This window comes from Passer domesticus, chromosome 4 (assembly GCF_036417665.1).
Source record: "Passer domesticus isolate bPasDom1 chromosome 4, bPasDom1.hap1, whole genome shotgun sequence".
NCBI lineage: Eukaryota > Metazoa > Chordata > Aves > Passeriformes > Passeridae > Passer > Passer domesticus.
In genome coordinates, this window is record NC_087477.1 from 989,989 (window position 1) to 1,011,525 (window position 21,537).

The 21,537-nt window shown below is 51.6% G+C and overlaps 1 protein-coding gene and 2 long non-coding RNA genes across 5 annotated transcripts; 1 reads left to right on the plus strand and 2 right to left on the minus strand.

Annotated features, from left to right (window-relative positions):
* Positions 1 to 293: 293 nt before the first annotated feature.
* LOC135298332 (maestro heat-like repeat-containing protein family member 6) lies at positions 294 to 5,926 on the plus strand. 2 transcript variants are annotated; one of them, XM_064415899.1, is made up of 15 exons: positions 295 to 991; positions 1,277 to 1,341; positions 1,444 to 1,776; positions 1,962 to 2,110; positions 2,368 to 2,515; positions 2,724 to 2,908; positions 2,991 to 3,128; positions 3,409 to 3,523; positions 3,695 to 3,832; positions 4,064 to 4,240; positions 4,364 to 4,519; positions 4,680 to 4,781; positions 4,995 to 5,097; positions 5,372 to 5,428; positions 5,699 to 5,926. In XM_064415899.1, the coding sequence occupies exons 1-15, from the start codon at positions 874 to 876 to the stop codon at positions 5,896 to 5,898; spliced, it is 2,184 nt and encodes a 727-aa protein (XP_064271969.1). In that variant the 5' UTR covers positions 295 to 873; the 3' UTR covers positions 5,899 to 5,926. The 2 variants fall into 2 exon arrangements, with proteins under 2 accessions (XP_064271968.1, XP_064271969.1); XM_064415898.1 differs by having other exon boundaries at positions 294 to 991; positions 4,064 to 4,519.
* Positions 5,927 to 14,730: 8,804 nt separating this feature from the next.
* Positions 14,731 to 17,072, minus strand: LOC135298338 (uncharacterized). 2 transcript variants are annotated; one of them, XR_010360324.1, is made up of 4 exons: positions 16,897 to 17,072; positions 16,643 to 16,784; positions 15,937 to 16,080; positions 14,731 to 15,150 (listed from the first exon to the last, which is right to left on the minus strand). It is a non-coding gene; the product is annotated as an uncharacterized LOC135298338 (long non-coding RNA). The 2 variants fall into 2 exon arrangements; XR_010360323.1 differs by having other exon boundaries at positions 15,937 to 16,327.
* Positions 17,073 to 17,675: 603 nt separating this feature from the next.
* Positions 17,676 to 20,445, minus strand: LOC135298347 (uncharacterized). Its single transcript, XR_010360336.1, has 2 exons — positions 20,350 to 20,445; positions 17,676 to 19,804 (listed from the first exon to the last, which is right to left on the minus strand). It is a non-coding gene; the product is annotated as an uncharacterized LOC135298347 (long non-coding RNA).
* Between the last annotated feature and the right edge of the window lie 1,092 nt (positions 20,446 to 21,537).

Consider the following 21,537-nt stretch of genomic DNA (forward strand, 5'->3'; position numbering starts at 1 on the left):
GGGCAGCAGCGCTGCCAGGGCTCGGGGGGTGGCAGCTCTGCTTGGGCGGGGACTCTGCCACAGCTGCTGATGTCAGCGCTGCCCGGGCCCCAGGGCTCAGAGCAGCATTGGTGCCCTGGCCCACACATTCCCTGTGCCTGTCACAGCCGCGGGTTTAGGATGGCCAGCAGCCGGGACATGTCCCAAGGAGGCCATGCCAGCTTCCGTGGAAGGCCTCATGCCCTTGCCAGCGCGGCTGCCTCGGCAGCCCTGGGGGCTCCTTCTGCTGCCCTGAGCCCGCAGAGCAGGGCAACGTTTGCTGATGGGCTGAGCCCTTCCTAAAGATCCTGTCGGGCTGCCTTAGACACTTGGGGCCAGGGATTCCTGCCAACCAGGGCTACTTTGGGTGGGCTGGGGGCGGCCCCAGGGCAGGTGTCAGTGTGTGCAAGGGCCCTTTGTGACACGCTGCAGCATGGTCACTGTGGCATGGAATGGAGGAGTGTGTCCTTTGTGACACGTGGTGACATAGGAGCTGGCAGTGACAAGAACACTCCACAGCGCTCAGAGCAGGCGACGGGACAGGACGGGGCAGAGCGGTGCTGTGAGGAGCCCCCGCACAGCGCACTCGTTCCTGCCTGACCCGGAGCTTTTCTGAGGTGTTGTTCCTGAAGCTGACCTCGAAGCCAGACTGTGGGACTTGCTGACCTGAGTCATTTACCAGGAATCTCCTGTCATTGTGGCAGGAGCTCCCAAGACTAGAGTGCAGGACTTGCTGTCCTGCAGCTATCCTGAGACCTCTCTGTCTCAGAAATCTTCAAGGCACAACTGAAATTGCTGACTTGGCAATATCCTGAGGCATCTCTCTAGAAGGTGCCTTCAAGGCTGGAAGGTGGAATGGCAGGCAGATTTTTCAGCCTGTTCAAATGCTTCCGGGGGAAAAATAAGAAAGGCCCTGGAGCTGCTGCAGGAGAGCAACTTGAAGAGCCAGAGCAGATCCAGACACTGCAGGAGGGTGAGTGGCAGAGCTGGGCCATAGGACTGGAGCCTGCAGCCAGCCTGGCCCCATTCCGTCCCATCCCGTCCCGTCCCGTCCCGTCCCGTCCCGTCCCGTCCCCATCCCCTGGGGCCATGCCCATGGAGAGGACGGAAGAGGGCCCAGGCAGACACCCCGCAGTGGCCGTGCTCCATCCCCCTGGGGCATCCCGGGGCTGTCCCTGCCTGGGGAGCACAGGGCTGGGCTGTGTTCTCCGGCCTCTCCCGCAGCCCCTCAGCTCTGGCTGCGCTCGCTCTTTGCCAGATGCAGCCGTGGAGAACACACAAGAGCAGCAATCCAGCCATGGCCGCTTCCGCAGAACAGCGCAGGTACCTGCAGCTATGCCCACCTGGGCTGGGCCTGCTGTACCTGCTCAGCTGAGCACTACGCTTGGAGCATCCCTGGCTTCCCTGTCCTTTATTCTTTGGCAGATGTTCCGAAAATTCCCGCGCATTCGGCGTAGAGAGACCAACACCACAGCAGCTGAGGGCCCAGCTGAGCCTGACTCGGGGCTGACCCAGCTCCAGGCAGAGCCTGATGTCAGCCCAGACTTGGCTGGGCTCTCACAAGACATGGACACCTCAGGGACTGAAACGTGGGCACAGGATCTTCCCACATCAGGGACTGAGGATGCAGTCATAACAAACACTGACAATGAAGAGACTGAGGCCTTGAAAAATACTGGAGCCATGCCCACTCCCCCTGAGATTTGTGCTTCCACTGTGGATTTTTTCCTGGAGAGTGCTGTTCCTTATCAGCAGCAGGTAAGCAGCCTGGGGCTAGGACTGGAGGCCTCCCAGGGCCGTGTGTCCCCTCAAGCCTCGGTCACTGGGCCCCCTCAGCCTTTGAGGCCAGTAGATTGTGACGGGAAGGGAGGCACTTCTTGGGGGGAACCTGGGGAAGTTGCTCCCATACACAGCGCTCCAGGTCTTCCCCATGCCTCCTCCAGGTGCCAGCCATGGTGAAGAACATCCACCAGAGTCTCATGTCCCACGTCACTGTGGATGCCAGGCTGCACAGCGACATTGTGAGGCTGGCTGAGGAACACCCTGCAGACGTGGCGCTGACCCTCCTGCACTGTGCCCCAACGTGTGACAGGTACGGGGCCCACGTGCCTTGAGAGCTCAGGGCTCACCAGCCTTTAGGGCCCGTGGCCCATCACAGCCTGTCCAATGGGCTCTGCCAGACAGGCAGAGAGCTCCAGGACCCTCGGGCCCCTCTGTTTGCCCAGCCTGCTGCCAATGCTCCCTCCCTGCCCCTCAGGGCACCGGGGCTCAGTCACCTGTGCCCCCACAGCTGCACAGGGCATGGTACTGTGACTGAGATGCCTCTGACACAGAGCCCTGATCCCACAGAGCTGCTGCAATGATGTGGAGAGCCATAGGCACATCAGGACCAGCAATGGAGAAGGTGCTGGCAACACTGCTCTGTGTGATGGAGCATTGGCCTGTGCACAGCACATGCACCTCCAATGGGGACAACAAGGACGTTTTTGCCCTGGCTGTGAGTTTCTGGAACTGGCCTTTGCTTGCCACCCGGTTGCCTCTCCAGCAGCTCTCCATCCTCTCCCTGCCTCAGTCGCTGGGATGAAACTTGGGCTAGGGGCAGACTCAGGGGACACCAGGCCCACTGCTCCCCCTGCATCTGCCCTTGGGCCCTGCCCCATGGACACCAGGGCACTGAGCGCTGTCTTGGGCTGCTTCTTCTGCAGGCAACTCTGGTGATCTGGGTCATTGTGCCTAAATGCCAGGAGGCCATGATCCTTCATTCCTCCCGCCTGTTTGTGGCTCTGCTCTTCCATGTTGTCATCACCACCCAGCAGATGCCACCAGAGGAAGTTGAAAACTTCTGGAGAGCGTGCCAGGAGGAACACCACCTTCCCAGCAAGCCCAACAGGTCCCAGTCCTCCTGTCCTTCCCATGCCCTTGTGGCCAGTGCCAGTGCTCCCAGTGTGACCTGGGCTTTGCTCTGCACACAGGTTTGCAGTGCAGGCCATGAAGGCTCTGCTCTGCCGACTGGAGTGTGACCAGGAGGTGATGGATATGGAGCGTAAGTGTGGCTGGGACACGCTGCTGTGTGCTCACACCCAGCACTATGCTGTGGGTCTGCTGGCCAGGTGAGACCCCCTTCTCCTCCACACTGCCCCCAGCATTTGTGCCCTGTGCCCGGGTGCCCCACACAGTCCCTGTGGTCATGGGCCAGAGGGCCTTGTCACCGAGGGACGGCCAAGGAGACTGGAAAAGGCTGGGAGAGGAGGGTGCCCCGAAGGGGCCACCTCCCACAGCGCTCACATCCTCTCCAGGGATGCTGGGCAAAGACCAGACCTCCGTGAGTCAGTCCTGGCAGAGGTTTGGTCCCCCCACCTCAGGCTCTTGGTGTCTTTTTTCCCCTTCCAGAGAGATGCGCCGTGTCTCCCTCTCCTTGTGTTCTGGGATTGCTCTCCGTCTGCTTGGGCTGCTCAGCAGGGAGGAGCCACGCTGGGATCTGCCCGGCCTAGCGTTCCTTGTGGAGGTGAGCCTGAAGGCCAGCGCTGCCTGGCTGAGCTGCCTCCCAGCTCTCTGCCCTCTCGTAGCCGCAGCTGCCTGGGACGGTGCCCGTGCCCTGTGCTGCTGCCTGGCCCAGCCCTGTGCGGTTCTGGGCTGCTGCTGGCTGGGTGCCCTGTCACTGCCCTGTGCCTTTCAGGTCCTCGAGTGCCTGGACTTGAGGGAATGTGCTGACAGCATCCTGGAGATCATGTCAAGGCACCTGAGGAATGAGTGCAGGGAGAGGCGTCGCCTGGCACTCAGAGGCCTCGTGGTGCTCAGCAAGGATCCCTCGATGGTGAGAAGGGGCAGCGGCTGAAGCTGCGCTGGGGAAAGCAGCCCCATGGGCTGGCAGGGCTTCAGCAGCTGAGGCAGCTGCTCCCAGCTCTCCTGCCTCACCGGCCCCACTGCTTTGGGGCAGGCCTTTGGCCTGTGGGCCCTGCAGCAGCAGGGTGGGGTCGCAGTGCCCGGGCGCTGTTGGCGGTGCAGCCGTCCATGGCTTCCCAGCACAGCCTTGTGTTCCACACAGGCCAGGAGAATGGGCACTCTGTCTCCAAGCCTTCTGGAGCTGCTGGGTGATGCAGACGGAGAGCTGGTCGGCATGACGCTCTCTGTGTTCACTAATTTGCTCAAGAGCAGAGACATGCTGGTATCCAGCACCACTGCCCCGAAGCTGGCTGAGGCTCTCCTGCTGCTCTTCGACCACGTAAGGCTTTGTATCCCCAGCCTGGGGCACTGGGTGCTGCCCAGAAACTTTGTGCACTGTGGTTTTTTGTACTCTTCAGGTGGGCCTGGAGTAGATGGCGCTGAGGTTTTTTCTTTCATTCAGGACAACAGCCACGTGCAGTTGCTTTCCCTTGACCTCTTCTTCAAGGTGATGGATTTGGTAGCAGAGGAGGGAAAAAAGCCTCTTAAGTCAGTGGTGTGCCAGAGCCTTCCTGCACTCTTCTTCCACTGCCATGATGAGAATCAGCGTGTGGCAGAGGTCAGGACTCGTGGGCTGCTAGTGTCCCCCTGGCAGGGGGCTGGGCTGCCGGCTGCCCTGCTCACATCCCGAGCTGCAGCCTCCTCCAGGCTGTGGCACAGGGATGTGAGTCCTGTGTCCTGGGCTGTGGGGCTATCTCTGGGTCTCTGCTGCTCTCCAGGCCTCTCAGGAAACGCTGCATTGTGCGGCCGGGTTCCTGCAGAGGAGGGATCTCAAAGAGCTGGTGGAGGCAGAGAAGCTGTTGGCCTTTGCCGAGGTCTTGGTAAGAACAGCTTTAAGAACCGGCGGGGCTGCGGGGCGGCCCCGCGGCTCCCCGGGCAGCAGCCGGCCCTCTGCCCCCTGCGGAGCCCGGCGCCAGCGGCTGCTGGCCGCACCTCAGGGCTGTGCGGGCAGGGGAGGCCGGGGCTGGGCGCAGGGAGCGCCCGCCACAGGGGCTGAGCCCGCGCCGAGCCTTCCCTGCTGCCGCTCTCTGCAGCTGGCAGAGGACACGAGCCGAGCGGCCGAGCAGCTGCGCCGGGCCCTGCGCTACCTGGAGAGCCCCCAGGAGCCCCTGCGAGAGGCGGCCATCAGGTTCATGGGTGAGCCCCGAGGCCGGGCTCCCTCCCCGGCCCGCCGCAGCTCGGCCCCAGCCCCGCCCGCTGCCCCGGCAGCGCCATCCGGGCCCGGCGCCGTGGAGCCCCGCCTGGCCCGGGCGCTGCTGCCGCCCTCTGGCAGCCGTGCCCTTGGGCGGCAGCGTGCGGCAAGGGCCCGGGCTGAGCCCTGCCGGGCCAGCAGGGCGTGTGGCCGCAGCGGTGGCAGCGCCGCTGGCAGGGAGCTGTGCCGCTGCCGCCGTGACAGGCTCTGTGTTCACAGGGATGGCCGGGCGGCACCTGAGGGGGCAGCCAAGAGAGCTCCTGATGATCTGCAGTGGTGAGTGAGGGCAGTGGGCTGACACCAGGGACTGGCAGGGAGAGTTACAAGCCCTGCCCCGGCTGTGCAGGGCTCTGCTCCCGTGGCTGAACGCACAGAGGTTTCAGGGCCATGTGGGGCATTCCTGGCCTGCCGCTTTGGGCTGATCCCCTTGGTCCCTGCTCCCTCCTGGCCATGGCAAGAGCCGGCTGGGATGGCCCTGGCAGGGGGCTCTCCTCGTCTCTGTGCAGATCCAGGACCTGACCGTGGCTCTGTTCCTCTCTCATGCAGCCCTTGAACACCTGACCGAGGATATGAGCAGTGCCGTGTCAGAGGTGGCACTTCAAACACTGCATGTCCTCCGGGCAATTCAGCGTGGGCACTATTCCATCTTCCAGAGGCTGCAAGATCAGCTGCGCAGGGCATGGAAGAGTCGGCCTCGTCTGTCAGGGCTCGGCTGGCTGCATTGCCGGAGCTCTGAGGAGAACTGATGGGCAAGGCACACTTGGTGGGGGCAATCCTAGCCAGTGGGAATTTTCCTTTATCTATTAAGATTTTTCTTTTTTTTTTTTTCCTCTTTTGAATTTCTGTAAATATAGAATGTGTTATAATACACAGACTCCCAGGAGCTTTTCTTTGCTGCCCAGGATCTGCAGGGCAAGAGAGAGGAAACGGTGAAAAAGATGCTTGTGCTCAGCAGCAGAGCAAGCTGAGGGGTCCCTGAAGGGGGAAAATGGTGCTTGCACTCAGCCAGCTGCCCAGGCGTGCAGTGCTGCAGGGACAATGGCCAGAAGCCCCTTGGCCTGTGGTGGTTCTGCTGAAGCCTTTGTGCTGCCGACAGAGCGGGTGGGCAGGGCCGGAGCTGCGGGGATCCCTGCGGGAGCGGTGCCTGGAGATGGCCACAAGGCCTGTGGCAGGCAGGAAGCGCCATCCGTGTCCTCCTGGCCGTGTGCTGCTGGCTGCATTGCTGAGGGCTCCCAGGTGCCTCTGGCTGGGGCTCCTCTGGAGCTCCTGTGGGGCTGCAGCGCTGCTGCCGGGCAGCTTGGCCGGGCTGGGGGAGAGCCTGAGGGGCTGGGGCACTGGGAAGCCCTGAGCAATTGGGTGTCAGAGGCCATGAGCAGCCCCCTGGCATCCGCCTTGTTCCTGACGGAGTTGACTTACAAGACAGGTCCTGGGCACTCTGTAACTCACTGCATCAGTGCTGTTGGAACCCGAAATGTAGGGAATTCTCAGACCTTTGGTCTTGTAAGCAAAGCTTAAAATTTAAGACAGGATTTGATCTGAGACCTTGGAAAAGGTTTCCAAATTTAGTAGCTGGAAGCGAGAATGTGGATTTAGAGTTCATAGCAGTGACACATGAAGCTAAGTGGAGGAAAGTTTAAAGTTTTAGACTTTAAGATGTAGAAAAAATAAAAGTAGTTACAAAAGTAAACAAGAAGTGGAGAATGCAGTGCTGTAGGTTTGTTTGCCATAACATGATTGGCTAAGGAAGCTTACAGTGTAGCATGAGTCCCTAAAGCGAAATGTTGAAGGATTGGGTCCAAAACAAAATATCCTTGTTGGCAGTGTTTTATTGGCCAATAAATCCTTAAAAGGTCTTGTAATTAGAAGTCTTGTGATCTTGTGAGCCATGCGGTAGAGATGTGAGCCAAACTCACCCTTCCTGTCTGTGTCAAAAATAAAAAAAAGAAATGGCATCATCTAAAAAACTCAGAGATCCGGTCTCTAACTCGTTCCAAACTTCTTCAAATCCCCCTAAGTGTGATGTAGCTACAAATAGATGACAAGGACTCTTGATGCTGGCTGTTTGACTCCAAACCAGCTGCTTAAGAAACTGTCACATAACCCTGTGTAATTATGTGGCAGAAATGTGTCATTTTAAGAAACTTTCCCAACTGACTTGAATAGAGGTTTGTTTGTAGGGTATTTTAAGGGAAGCCCTCGCAGCAGAGGTCTGGCCTTTGGCCGAGCTGTGTCCCCTGCTGGTTGTGAAGTGTGCCATCACCTCCAGGTGTTTCTGGGCTAAAAATATAATCAAGTCACTTGGACTTGCACTTTTTGGCCTATGAAAGGTGGACTGACTTTTGGGGCAAATTTGGAGACCTCATCTATGGGTGGATGGACCACCTAGGATTTTCCCAATTGCTGGGAATGGTTCTCCAGGTCCTTGGTGCAAAACAGGGCCCCCCAGGAACTGAGGATCTACAAGATGATAAACAATTCAGGCAATTGTGATGCATCTTTCTAAATCACTCTCCTTTCTCTCTTACAGTACTGATTGAGGTGCACTGCCTTGCTTGTTTTTGCTTCTCACTAAAACCAAGCACACATTTTTATTGAATGTATCATCTTTCACTGTGGTTCCTTAATATTCACAGTAAAATAAGAACATGATTTCCAGTGAGGTGTCCTTTAAATGGCCTCTGTCAATTGGCAGAACAACAGGAGGCTCCTGAGGGGCTGGAGCACTGGGAAGCCCTGAGGAATTGGGTGTCGGAGGCCACAAGCAGCCCCCAGGCAGCCGCCTTGTTCCTGGCACCCAGCTGCTCTGGCGCTTCCCCACAGCGTCTGCCAGGCCTGCGGCAGAAGCCCTCGAGGCCAGGCCTCATCAGGAGGCTGGGGACAGCCCTGAGGTGCTCAGGCTGGGCTGGCTGGGGACAGGGAGGGCAAAGCTCCCCTGCTGGGGCAAGGGACGAGGTGCTGGGAAGTCAGATAACCTGAGATTTTACCCCCCAAGTGTTCTTTCTTTCTTTCCCCTAACATTTATCTCAGGTTTGGTCCCATAATGATCTCTATGTGCCCTCTAGAAATTACTCAGACTTTTCCTCAAAAGTAATTTTGTCCCCTAGAGATCACCTCATTCCCAGCCTCGCTGGGAATTTTTTTCCAGCAATAGGATGATATCTTTTGGATGCTCGGAGCACCTTAAGCGCTCAGACAATTTTCTAGTTTGTGGGAAAGCCCCTAAGAACCCTTTTGTGTTATATGAAAGAGTGTGAATGTGTGGAACTGCATTTCCATTGTCACCTGGAGGGGCTTGGCAGGTGAAGGACAAGGAAGAAGTAGATGGTGAGAAAGGCCAGAGTGACTCTGACACGAATGAGATTTACAACCTGACAGGAACCAAGCACAGTAGCTCTACCTGCATTTCCACTTTCCGATGACAGGAGTGGCAGGGAAAGCAAAGTGGCTGATGCCCTATGCTCCTTGTAACCCTCTGATCCCTTGTTTGTTGTGTAGGGGGCGTAGAGATTGTAGTCCTTGTAGTGGCCCAAACAATTGGCCCATAGAAGAGAGCAATAGCGTACTTCTCAAAACAACTGGATGAAGTGAGTAGGGGACAGCCTGACTGTGAGCAGTTGCTGCTCTTGTTTCAAACATCCAAAAAGCCTGAGAATTCACTCTAGGCCAACAAATAATTGTATTTATCTCACATTCAGTAGCAGCACTTCTTGAGCAAAAGGGTGGGCGAGCGTTGGCTTTCACCCTCCAGATTGCTTAAACATCAGGCAGTTTTGGTGGAACAATGTGGTATTACCAAACTAATCTCTTCTCTAGTTAATCCAGCAGCATTCCTGGCCACTCACCAGACAGACAAGGAACCTTTGTAGCATGACTTATCAAAACCATGAAGTCCACTTTATTCCAGCTGCCCAGATCTTAAAGAAAGCCCAAATCCAGGAGCAGAATCTCAGTACAAAGATGGGAGTGGCTTTGTAAGAGCAGATCAGTGAAAATGGGGATATACAATTAGCATGGAGCAATAGGGGATAGAAGCCCTAGACAAGTCAGCTCAGAAGGCAGAGAAAATCACTTTAAGCTGTACCTTCTGACCAGCCTTAGGAAAAAGGATCAATATATGAACAGATTCCAAGTATGCCTTCAGAGTAATCGGTGCCATGAAGCAGTTTGGAAAGAAAAGGATTATTGACAGCTCAAGGAAAGCAAATTAAGCATCAAGAAGAAATCTTAAAATTGCTGGAGGCAGTACTAGTACCTCAAGAGGTTGCAGATATGCACTGCAAAGGACATCAGAAAGAAGAAACAGACCCCAAAAGGGGTAACAAGTTGCAAAAAGAGCAGCAGAACAAAGCCATGCTGAGGTTCAGGCACTAATTCCCAAAGGTAAGGAACAATATGACAATGATGTATGTCGTATAATAAGAAAGATCTAGAATTAGCAAGGAATTTACGAGCAGAACAGAAACATATTGTTTTTGCAACTCCTCAGGGATAGACAGTTATACCTGAAAAAGCATTGTGAAAATTAATTAAGGATGAACATAATTGTATACAGTGGGAAGGGGATGCCTTACATAATTATTTGATAAGGACAAGAGTAAGATGCAACCTGTACTCTACTGTAAAGCTGGTAACCCAAGGGTGTGAAATAATGTCTTAGAACCAATCCACAAACTAGGACTAGAGTTGAGCTTGGCACAGTAGACAAAGGAGAAGATCCTAGACAGCACTGGCAAGTTGATGTTTCTGAATTGCCAAGAAAAGGGGGCTATAAATACCTTTTACATTTCACTGATACCTTCTCAGCGTGACCTAAGGCATTCCCAACCCAAAGAAATAAAGCCAAAGGAGTTGTCAAGATTTTGATGAACAACATAATGCCCTGGTTCAGAGTGCCTTTAGACATCTCCTCTGATCGAGGGCCACGTTTCCTAGCAAATATTGCACAGCAACTTTGCAGTAAGCTCCAAATCAACGGGCACCTACACATGCTGTATTGGCCCCAGGCCAGCAGCCAAGTGGAAAAGAGGAATTATCTGCTAAAACAACAAATAGTCAAAATTGGACAAGGGGCCAACATACCTTGACCCAGGCCCTACCTTTGGCTTTATTATGGATTCCAGGAGACCAAGAACAAAAGAAAATCTGAATCCCTTTGAAATACTGTACAGAAGACCATATAAGCATTACTATCAAGGGGAAGATACTGTACAAGTTGGGGAGGGGTATCTGCAGAACCATATTGTTCAACTGACACAACAGCTGCAGCAAATAAATCAACACATTTTGAGCAGAGGAGCAAGAGGATGCTCCTCTCCACAAATCCAGCCTGGGGACCAGGTATACATCAAATCCCCTGGGGGAAAGCCTCTTATCCCAAAATGGAAAGGACTCTAATTGGTACTTTTAATCACTTATACAGCCTTTAAAGCTTGAAGCGTTAACCTCTTGGCTACACTATTCCAGAATTAAAAGACTTCTGCAAAAGGCAAGTGGAGTCCACAGCTGGACCTCAGAAAGAACAGAAGAAAGCAAGATGCGCTTCACACCATCATTGTCTTCCCGATATTTCTGATCAGAATCCAAGCCACAGTAGGTGACTGTCACTACCATCATGATCTCCTTGGCCTGCGAGATCCTGCTAGATGGAACACTCAAAAATATTCAGGACCTAATTGGCTAAAAGGGATTAATAAGGTAAAAACACTTTACACCATTTTAAGGATTAATGACCAAGCAGTTGAAGATTGATGAAAACCTGACTCCATGCCGGCCTTTCTTGACCCACCTGAAAGCAGGACCTCTATGGCGTGTAAATTTGAAACTCACAAAACCTCTTTTAGACGAGATTACTACAGTGACCATGCACATCCGTGACCTTTCTAACAAGCAGCGTGTGAATCCATTTTCATGTGGTTCCTATCAGGATTTTTGTGCTATGCAAATTAAAATGGGAGACTATAACCTAGCACAAGATAGTTCCCTTCTTCTGCAGTGCACAGGTGGGGTGGGAGGACCATCATCACACAGAGATACAGGAATTGAGCCTGCCAGGAATGCAACCCAACAAATATTGTTTCCAGCAGGCAGCTCTTGTGCCACTAGAATAATAAATCGTCCTGCTGGTATGCTTAGTACATGGAACAGGTCTCACAGAGCATCTGCTTCTGAGAATTGAATTTCATTCTTGGCATATTCCAGGCCATCAGAAATAGTCACCAATCAAGTTGGAGGGGAAGCCTGGAGCACAATCATCCTGTTAGGGTATATCATGCCCAATGTCATGACTGTGTGATGGCAACCCAGATATGCATGGAATCCTGACAGCACAACTACATCCTCTTGTGGGCTGAGGTACTCAGAATACTCAGCCATTTGTACTGGGAAATTTAGTAAAGTAAGTGTTTTTTGTAATACTACCAGGGGCCAGTGTAAGGTTTCTGAAGGTTTCTGAAACGCTTGCCTAAAGGCAGGCAATGTATCTGAAGAAACCAGTTACCATGCCTTGGGTACTCGACAAGGAGCAAAACAGAATGGGTCACACAATAGGCATTTAAAATTAAAACAAACAACTTTACATGAGCAAACAATGGCATAGCACGGGACCCATATGTGAAATAATAAAGTCTTTCACTCTGTGGTAAGAAAAGTAAATGAACAATCGTTGCTTCTAAATCCACAGTTCTCTCTGAAAACCTGGAGGTAAAAATACAGGCTAATAGATCCAAAATTAAACAGCAATACTACCCGTTCATACAGCAAAGCCTAAAAGGCTGGGAGTCATGGATACATTCCCAGACACCAAATCATAGGTCTAAAAAAGGCTTAAGGGGACGGTTTGGGTCTGAACTGGGAATATGAAATTCTATTGATCAAGAAGTCTTAGCCAATAAATGAAGCACTGTGAGTTTTTATATTGGACAGACACAAACTCCTCTCAGATCAGCCCTGCTAACACTTGCCCAGACCTACAGCCTGGCAGCTAACCTATTAACCACCCTGGCCAACAATACACAGCAGGATTGTTTCCAGCAGTTGTTGGCTTTATGGAAAAACTACAGGGCAACATTTCTTTAGCATTTCAATGTAGACAAGCTCAGCTGTGGCTATGGTCTGTAATCTCAGGAAAACTTAGAAAAAGGAGAGCTGGGGAAATTGCCAAGAGAATTAACTAAATCATGCCTAAAAATGAAACCACAAAGGAATTTGAAAAAGACTTCCACACTTGGTGGCAATTGGTCAGTTTCACACAGAATGAACAGAACCCTGCAGTCTTTTACATTAACTATTAAGAATGCAACAAAATACTGTGTAATTCCAATTTTGGCCCTTTGAGCTATAAGAACTCATGTAACTGTCACACCCATTCAGGATAATGTGTGGGCCATTTTCAACAAGAAAACTGGAAACTGGCAAACTCTTAGTATCAAAGCATGTGTGCCAAGGGATGCACTGAATTTTGTGTGCAAAAATGTAGGGCTTGACAGAGAGGATCAGTGTCTGCACACTGAGGGCAGCCCTTGTATTTGTGAAATGAGCCCAGTAACCCATGCACAGTCACAGGTATGTTATGTGGGAAGGGGATGTGCCTGGGTGAGATCTGCTTGCACAACTATTACAACAGATTCATTAAATGAAACTGCTAATGATAACGTCTCTATTTGTAACTCACAACCAAAAGTAGATGTTATTTGAGCTGCACCACACAATAACTTCTCTTGAGCTTATGCCGAATGCGTACGATGTGTATCACAAAGCACCCAAATTCCAAACTGGAAGGATCATTGATGTTCTAAAAGAAATGCTGCACCAGCCTAATATAGAATGGCTAGTGGCAGAAGTCAAAAATGCATCTCACAGAGCCTTATGGACACTCAAATTGCTATCAAAGAAATTATCTAAATCATCACCAAAATAGAGAAAGACAGAGAACATCATGAGTCAGATGTCTTCTTGTGATGGACAAATCTGGAATCACCAACAGCTCCTCAGATTTTTAGCTTCCTCAGCAAAACAGTTCTAATTAAAAAAAAAAAAAAAAACCCTCCTCTAAACCAATCATGAAGCTATGGATGTGGTAGAAAATTAAAAGAGCAGCATAACAGTACATATGTCCTGTGGACTGTGGAGGGAATCTTGCAAAAGAATTTGCATCAGAATAAAGAGAAAGGGAGGATGAAACAAGGCCTTTGTTTGACATAAGCACAAGCAATTCACATAAGCAAACAAGTACTTAGCACAGACACAGGGAAGTACTTAGCACCAGTTAGCATAAGAAAAACCTGGGGGCCTAACTTGACAGGAGAGGGACTTGAAAAAAGCTTTAGACACATTCCACACATTCTAGCAGAAGAAAGAAGGGCAAGTAGGGAATGAGCCCTGTGCAGGGAAGCCATGAGGAAGAAGTGCTGCTTTAGGTTATGGAGACCGCTCTGGCCAGCGCCTGGACATCAGCTTCAAGTACAGGAATCTGACAGAATGTATTTCTAACCCGCTGCCTATGCAATCACCTCAGCAGGGTAAAGATGGATGGTATTTTTGATACAATTCCTACATCAACCCACTGAAATTTATACATGGCAGAGAAGCATTTTGGTGGGTGCAGACCCCTGCCCTCCCGTCAGCTCAAGAAAAGGGCTTTTGGTGGACAATGCATTTGTCTGCAGATTTCTTTGAATTAGGGAGACCCCTCGGGACTGCTGTATCCTGAGGGAACACCATGGGCCCTGACCTGTGCCTCAGCTTCCTGGACCGCTCTTGGCCAGCATCCTGACGTGGATGCAGGACAGCTGCCAGGCACTGCTGGGACCCAGAGGGACAGGACCGGCTGTCTCGTGCCCACGTAGCCCCCCTCACACAGCCAGGGCCACCCCGAAACCAGACAAAGGCTCACATGTCAGCAGAGAGGAGCAAGGAGCACTGGGCTCCTCTCAGGGGATCTCAGCATGGTGCTGCAGTGGGAGAGGCAGGCAGGCCACCCACTTTCAGGGCATCCCCTGCATCAACAGGGCGTGCATTTTGTCCTTTTCATCCCTCCACACCAGAACCAGGCCTGACATCTCCTCCTCTGCAGTTTTTCCACTTAGGACGTCATCTCACGCTTGGCCAGTGCATCAGATGAGGCCGCAATGGCTTCTGATACCACCTCCATGCCAACCACAGCTCCACTGTGTGCTGTTCCTCTTTCACAGGTTAACTTCGCATCAATTGACCAATCCATTGTTTCTCTCAAGGGTCACATTCCCACCAGTTCAACCATAAGGTTTCCTTCACTGTCTGTTCTTCATTATCTTGCTGACATGCACAGCAGCGGATCAAATGTGGCAGGGCCTTAGACACGACTTCACTCCTGACACACAGACTCCTTGTGCCACTGCTGGCCTTCCGTGTGCTCAGCAGGATCTGTACCTGCACAGGGTTGTGGAACTGCACCTTCAGCACAGGGACCGTGCCAGCCTGACCTGCCCTCGTTCCTCTGGGTCTGTGCACAAAACACGGTGTGGCAGAGAATGGCAGCAGGGGCCTGTGTGTCCCAGGGCCCCGGATTTGTTCTGCTTCAGCTCCACAGGGATGCAGGCAAAGTGAAGAAGCCAAACTGTTTATTAATAGAAGGCGAAGCAAAGGAATGAGCTGGGTGGGGAAAAGGGGAAGGGCAGGATCTGAGGACTAGAGGGAAAGAGCCGTGAAAAGGGAGGGAGAGTGGAGGGAAAAAGAAGGGATGGGCAGAGTCTGAGGGCTGGAGGGAGGGAGCTATCTATAAGCAGGGAGAGGGCTGAAGCCATGCAAGTTTCCCACAGGCTTAGCTGTGCCAATCATCAGCAGTGCCTGGAGCTCCAGCTGGTCTCTTCTGGTCTCAAGGCACTCTCATCTTCCATGGCATTTGCAGGTCTTCAACAAACACTGGTTCTTCTGAGCCAGTTCTGTAACTCTCCAACTGAATATCTGTTTAACAACTATGTTTTTCTGGGAAGGGCTGTCATCTCTCCTCAGGGCTTGAAGGGCTGGAAGGGAGAGGAACAGAGCCACAGTTAGAGCCTGGATCTGTGGGAATCCTAGGAGACCATCCTGCCAGGGCCATCCCACCCAGCTCTGGCCATGGCCAGAAGAGAGGGGGTGTCAACTGGATCAGCTGGCCATGAATCCACCCCCACCCTGCCCCCCTTTCAAGCCATTCCCACTGACTGAGAAGATGTCTTATTCTTTTCCATCTCTTCTTTGCCTCTCTCTTGGCATTAAAATACTTTAGTGTCAGCTCTGCCCCAGACTATCAGTGTCAAGTATTTCTCTGGGTGCTTGGGGGTAGGTTCTCCCCCTGTAGCTCTCTGCAGGTTGGTGCTAATTCAAGATGTTCCCTCAGGTTCAGGAGTTTTGCTGCCTGAGCAGAGTGTGCAGAACAGGGATTACAAGCACTGACATTTGCTGTGCTAGAAAGTGCAAAGGACACATTTGTGCCAATGAAGGTCACACCTTGAACTAGGAGGATCAATTCTTGTGCTCACCAGAGTCTGTGGACAGAGGGGGTTTTCCAAAGGAAATCTTGGTCCATGTAGGGCTGAGGCTCCCTCCAGGCTGGCTCCAGCCCCTCAGGGTGCCCAGGAGCAGGGCTTGCCCACAGCACAGTGCACCCTCCTGAGCCCTGGGGCTGCCCAGGGAAGAGCCATGGCTGAGGCTCTGCAGGAGCACACAGGCTCAGCCCTGCTCCAACATGGGATCCGTGGGCCAGGGCACACTGGGCTTTGCCCCTACAGCTCCCAAGTGTGTCCAGAGAAACTGCAAGAGAGGCTCACCTCTGTCAGTGGGATCCCTCTGTGCACAGGGACCCCCACTCCTGGGGTGGCTATGCCAGGGACCTCCAGCCCTGGGAACCTGGAGCAAGTGGAAACTACAACTTTGCAAAATGCTGCCTGTGCCTGAAGCAAATGCAAGGAGAACTGGGGTGTGAAAAATAAAATTTGTTTATTACAGAATAACAGCAGCAAAAATACAGAACACATTTACATTGTAAGAATATTTGTAACAACAACAATTGATAGAACATATATACATAAGAACCTATCTAGCAAAAATAGATGCAACATATTTACAGAAGACAAAAAGCCCTAAAACATATAAGACAACAACAAAATGTAAAAGGTATGTACAAAAGGGTGACATCTCTGTCCATGATGTCCATCGCACCTGGAAGAAAAGCAAATGCCACGGTCACTCCAGTCAGGCACAGAGGGCTCTTGCATGTGCCCCTAGGCTGGCACAGCTGGCCCAGCAGCAGGACTCTGCTAGCAGAACTGAGCCTGGCTGGGTCTGGCATGGAGCTTGTGTGGAGCAAAGCAGGCACAGGACAGGCTGTGGATGGCCACCAGAATCCAGTGCCCTGGTACAATGTCCCTGAGCAGGGAGCACCCAGCCCAGCCCCAGCCTGGCAGCAGGAGACCCACTCTGCCTGTCCTGCTGCTGGCATTACTCTTCATGCCAAGATCATGGCCTCTTCCTCACCTTCTTAATCAATGTCCATGTCCTCAATGGACTCTTCCACATCCACTTCCATCTCTTCTTCCACCTCCACATCCACCTCCATCTCCTCCTCCATATCAATCTTTGCATCTACCTCCATCTCCTCCTCTCTGTCTGGGACAGCCTGCAGAGGTAGCAAAACCTCAGAGTGGGGTCCCTGTCCCACTCCATGCCCACAGAGCTCCAGCCCACCCAGGCAGGTGGGGAGTGTCCACCTCCATGGAATGGCACCATACCTTCCTCAGGACAAATGGGAGCATCCTGCAGGGCTGGATGACAAAATCCAGGCACTCAGGATCTTTCAGGAGTGATGGGGTTATCAGGGGGCAGGTGACAAGCAGAGTGGGCAGGAGCAGGGTGAAGAGTGTGCAAACACAGCAGCCAAGGGTTGTGTTGTGCTCTTTGCTGGGCGCTGGACGTTCCAGCTGGAGCGTGGGCTGTGACATCACAGTTCCCAGGCTCCATCTGAAGTGGACAGTGGAGACCATGGAATGATGGAGTCCCTGAACGGTTGGGCTTGCAAGGGAGCCTGAAGAACAACATCTTGTTCCCAGCTGAGCAGTCTTCCCCCAGAGCGTGCTGCTCAGAGCCCTGTTGCCAAGGATGGGGCATGCACAGCCTCTGTGCACAGCCTGGGCCAGTGCCCCAGCACCCCCAGTGGAAAAGAGCAGCTTCCCTAGATGCAGCTTCAATCAACCTGCTGCAGTTGAAAGCCATCCCCCCTTGTCCTGTCAGCACAGGCCCTGCTGAACACTCTGTCCCCTTCTTTCCTGCGGGACCCTTCCAGTCCTGCAGAGCCACAGTGAGGTCTCCCACTGCCTCCTCTCTCCAGGCTGAGCATCCCCAGCCCCACTTGCCCAGCAGTCAGTCACATCAGGGCCAGTCAAGGCTGCAGGGTAGCAAATAGCATCAGGAACTGAGAGATGCAAGCTTTAGACCCACGTTTGCCTCTAAATGTACAAAATTAAGAACAGTGGAGAGGAAGATGGTGGGACACTGGTTCTCTTCTAACTGGTGATTTTTTGTTTCTTCTTTTCTGTCATGCTGACCCAGGTTTTTCTGTTTGAAAGGAAGCTTGGCACAATGTCCATTGTCTTCTCCATTTGTGAAACACCAAGCGGAGAGTGGGCAGGCTGATATGCAGAGCAAAACCTGAAAATATACTAGTGATCCTGAGCCTGGGGGATGCAGCTAAACCCAGCCCAAAGTAATTTCTGCAAAGTCGAGCCTGCTTTACATTTTCTTGAGTTTGGAAAACTTCACCAGTCATTTATAAAAAAGCAAACAAAATCCTCAAACCAAATCAGACAAAAACCCATACAAACAAACAAACCCACGCAAACCAGTCCAACAAATAGATCAAAAACCCCAAATAAAACTACAGGGAATGAGGAGTTAGTATTAGTTGTGAGGATAGCACAGCAGGCAAATGGCTGCTTGCCACAGGATCACCATTAAAAGCCACATAGAACAGCTGCTCCAAAATATACCCAAGAGGAGAAAAAGAAAAAGTGATCCATGGCAACTTTGGGGGCAGCTCCACATTCAGGTGAAGGATGAGCACGCAGTGGTACAGATCCAGCATTGCCCACCCTCCAGGCTGCTCTTTGCTCCTGATGAAAGCCCCTTGCAGGACTGTGGCCCCTCTCAGTGCAGTGTCAGTCACTGCCAGAGCTCTCAGCTGGCATTTCCAGAGCCACTGGCATTTCCAGAGTGACATCCAGTGGGATACCCTTTTCGGTTGGTCTCCTAATGCCGCAGGGGTCCTAAACAGTATATGCCATCCCATTGTTGTTCTGTTGATATTGACTGTGCTTGGTTTTATTTTGTCAGCAGTTCCATTCATTATGAATTGGAATATGATGAAGAAACTAAGGAAGTTAGTACCTATAATTAGTGCACATAGCTTAACTGATGAGGCAGCTCATTTAATGCTTGCTAAGAAAGAACTAGAAAGATTTAATGAACAAAATTGGTAAAAAAAGAAATGGGGGATTTGTAATAAGTAGTAATACGTTTGTTCATTAATTAAATCAATAGCTAAATAACTATACAATATAAAACAATAGTTAAATAGCCAAAAAACTTCTCGTGCAGATACATATGGTTGCTGGTTTACTATAGTGCTTTGGGAATTCCATTGTAAAGTTATGCCTTGTGAAAGGAAAGTAATGAGAAGCAGCTGTAATAGCAATCCTTAAACTCGCTAGAATTTCTGAGCTTGCAGAAAGTGTATAGTACTAGTAAGAATTGCTTAGCTTGCAGAAAGTGTATAGTGTTCTGTATAGATATGCCTTATAAGGCATAAGTTCACTCAGCATTCACAAAGAGGAAGACTAAGGGGGACTAAGCCTTCATCCCACGACCACCAGAAGGCAGAAAAAGACCCCCGAGCAACTGAACGAGCAAGTGCAGAAGACAGATCACGTCATCCCTAAACCCGGAGAAGAAGGCAATAAAGGGTGGACTCAGGGGATAGGATTTTGTGAGCCAAAGTGGAGCGGAGACTCCGGGCCGCCCAGAGCTGTCCTTGCTTATTCTTGCTTGCAAAATAATAAAGATAATTATTTGATCCTTAAATTCAGTGGACTTGTTTATCATACTGCCCAGACCCAAAACTGCCCCAAATGTGCCCCAGAAATGTCTCCAGGGACCCCAAAGTGGCCCCTTTTACCCTGTCCATGAAAATAATAAAAAAATATGTCAAAAGATCTAAAAATAGCACTAATTAGCATTAAGAAGGAGAAATAAATGGCCAGTAGTGGTCAATGATTTAATGAAAGGAATTGTTTTATTTAAAACCAATGACAAATAATTTTTTGACTGCTAAAAATGTATTCAATTTTTCACATAAATATCAAAGGTAATAGAAATATACAGTAATACTAATATAAATTAAAAAAACTATAATTATAATTTTATAAATTAATCAATCTTATTTATTTTTAAAATGCATACTTTTTTATGTTTTGGGATGTCAGTCCCAGGTGGGCCATGTCAGACATGGTGAGGCTGGGGTGAGGAGCAGGTTGTCCAAAATGGGTCAGCCTGCAAGGGGCTTGTTCCTCTCCATGCCCAGATCTCCTAGGGAGACATTCAGCATCAAGATCACCTGGGGAATCGTTCTTTCACCTCTTTTCTGAACTGAAAAATAAAAAACCACACACGTGATTAAAACCAAACATCATGCCGTCGGTGCACTTTGAAATCTCCCTCGTTAACAGAACTCCAGGCTGACTCCAAGCAGCTTCACAAGCCCTGGAGACTTGGAGGAAAATTGAAGGAAGAGAAAGAGCCCCCCAGGGCTTTCTGTATTTTAATCAGCCCCACGGTGGATTTGGGGCTGGGTCCAGGAGCCTCAGGTACTGAGAGAAGGATGAAGAAGCTGCTCAAGGAGTCAGCAGCAAAACTCCAAGTGCCGTGGAGCATGGCTGGGCCCCACTGAGGGCAGGGAGTGCCAAAGGCTCCCAGGGACTGGTGAGAGCAGATCCTTGAGGCCAGGAGTGCAGGGAGCCCAGGGCTCTGGGCAGGGAACTGCAATGCTGAGCAAGGCCTGGGCTGGCTGGGGGAAGCAGAAAGGCCAAGCCCTGAGCCCAGCCTGGGCCAGCAGGGCCTGTCCCTCACGGGTGGCTCGGGGCTCTCTGTGGGGCAGGGGGATGTCAGGGGCAGCAAGGACAAATGCCATAAACCTGCAGCCCCTGCCAGCCTGGCCAGGGAGGCCGAGGGAGAGCCAAAGTGCAGCCCCTGCCAGGAAAGTTCCTGCTGTGGGGCCTCCAGAGGCGCTGCCCGAGCCCAGGGCACAAAGGCCTGGGTGCCTGTGGCCCTGCCAGCCCTGCCCAGCCCTTGGCCATCTGTCCTGCAGGCTGTGCCCCCTGTGCGTGCTGCTCCTGTGCCCTGGCCGGCTGCACTCGCCCCTCTCGCTGTGCCCCAGCATTTCTCAGCCAGCGTTTCTGTGCCCTCCCTGGGCTCCCTGCACCCAGCGCTGCCGGCTCCTGGTACACAGAGCCGGCCATGGCCCAGCCTCACGCTGCCACACCTCGAGCACCACAATTCCACCCTGGCAGGGACTTTGCTTTCTCCTCAGCTCCAGGCTGAACCTTCCAAGCTGTGCTTTGGGGAGGTGTAAGAGCCTAAATGAGAGATGCGGGACTCCAGGCGGCTCTTCCAAAACGCAGTTTATTGCATGCAAGGTGTTCCAGGGTCGTGGGCGACAGAGCCTGAGCCTACAGCTGTCAGCTGCAGCTGCAGGCAGGCCTGGAGCCCCTTAGTTTAGGTTACAAATGCATTATATACTTTTCTCTCCTGAGCATCTTAATACAGTAGAACCAATCTATACCTTAACTTTTATCTATAGCCTATCATAACTAATACAATTACCATATTCATGTTAGTATTCTCCAATCACTAAATGTTAGTACATTATAGTTTAAGCTAGAAGGTGTTTTTCAGTTTTCTTGCAGTGGAAAATTCTGAGACCTTTTTTCTACTTGCAACATTTGCTGACTTGTTTGCCTGTGCTATCTTTCTGCTTGGTAAAAACATCTTGTTTGAGATGGGTTTATCCTTTGTTCTGAGTCATAAAAACCCCCTTCTAACTAACATACCCTTTGCCTCCTTGGTTATCCAGTAAGACTGGCTCAGCAATTCTTTTCTTCTATATCAAAACTTGCTTCTATCTCTATTCCTTCCTCAGCTTCTACATTCAAAAATCTTTCTGCTAAGCATACATATCTGTGAGACTTTCTTGTCAAACTTTCATCCTTCCCAACAGGGAGGTTTCCTGCAATTCCCACTCCCAAGGAAAGCTCTGTCTCCTGCTGCTCACAAACAGAGAAGGGCTGGTGGGAGAAGTGCTGGTCAGAGGCTGTTTGGGGCAC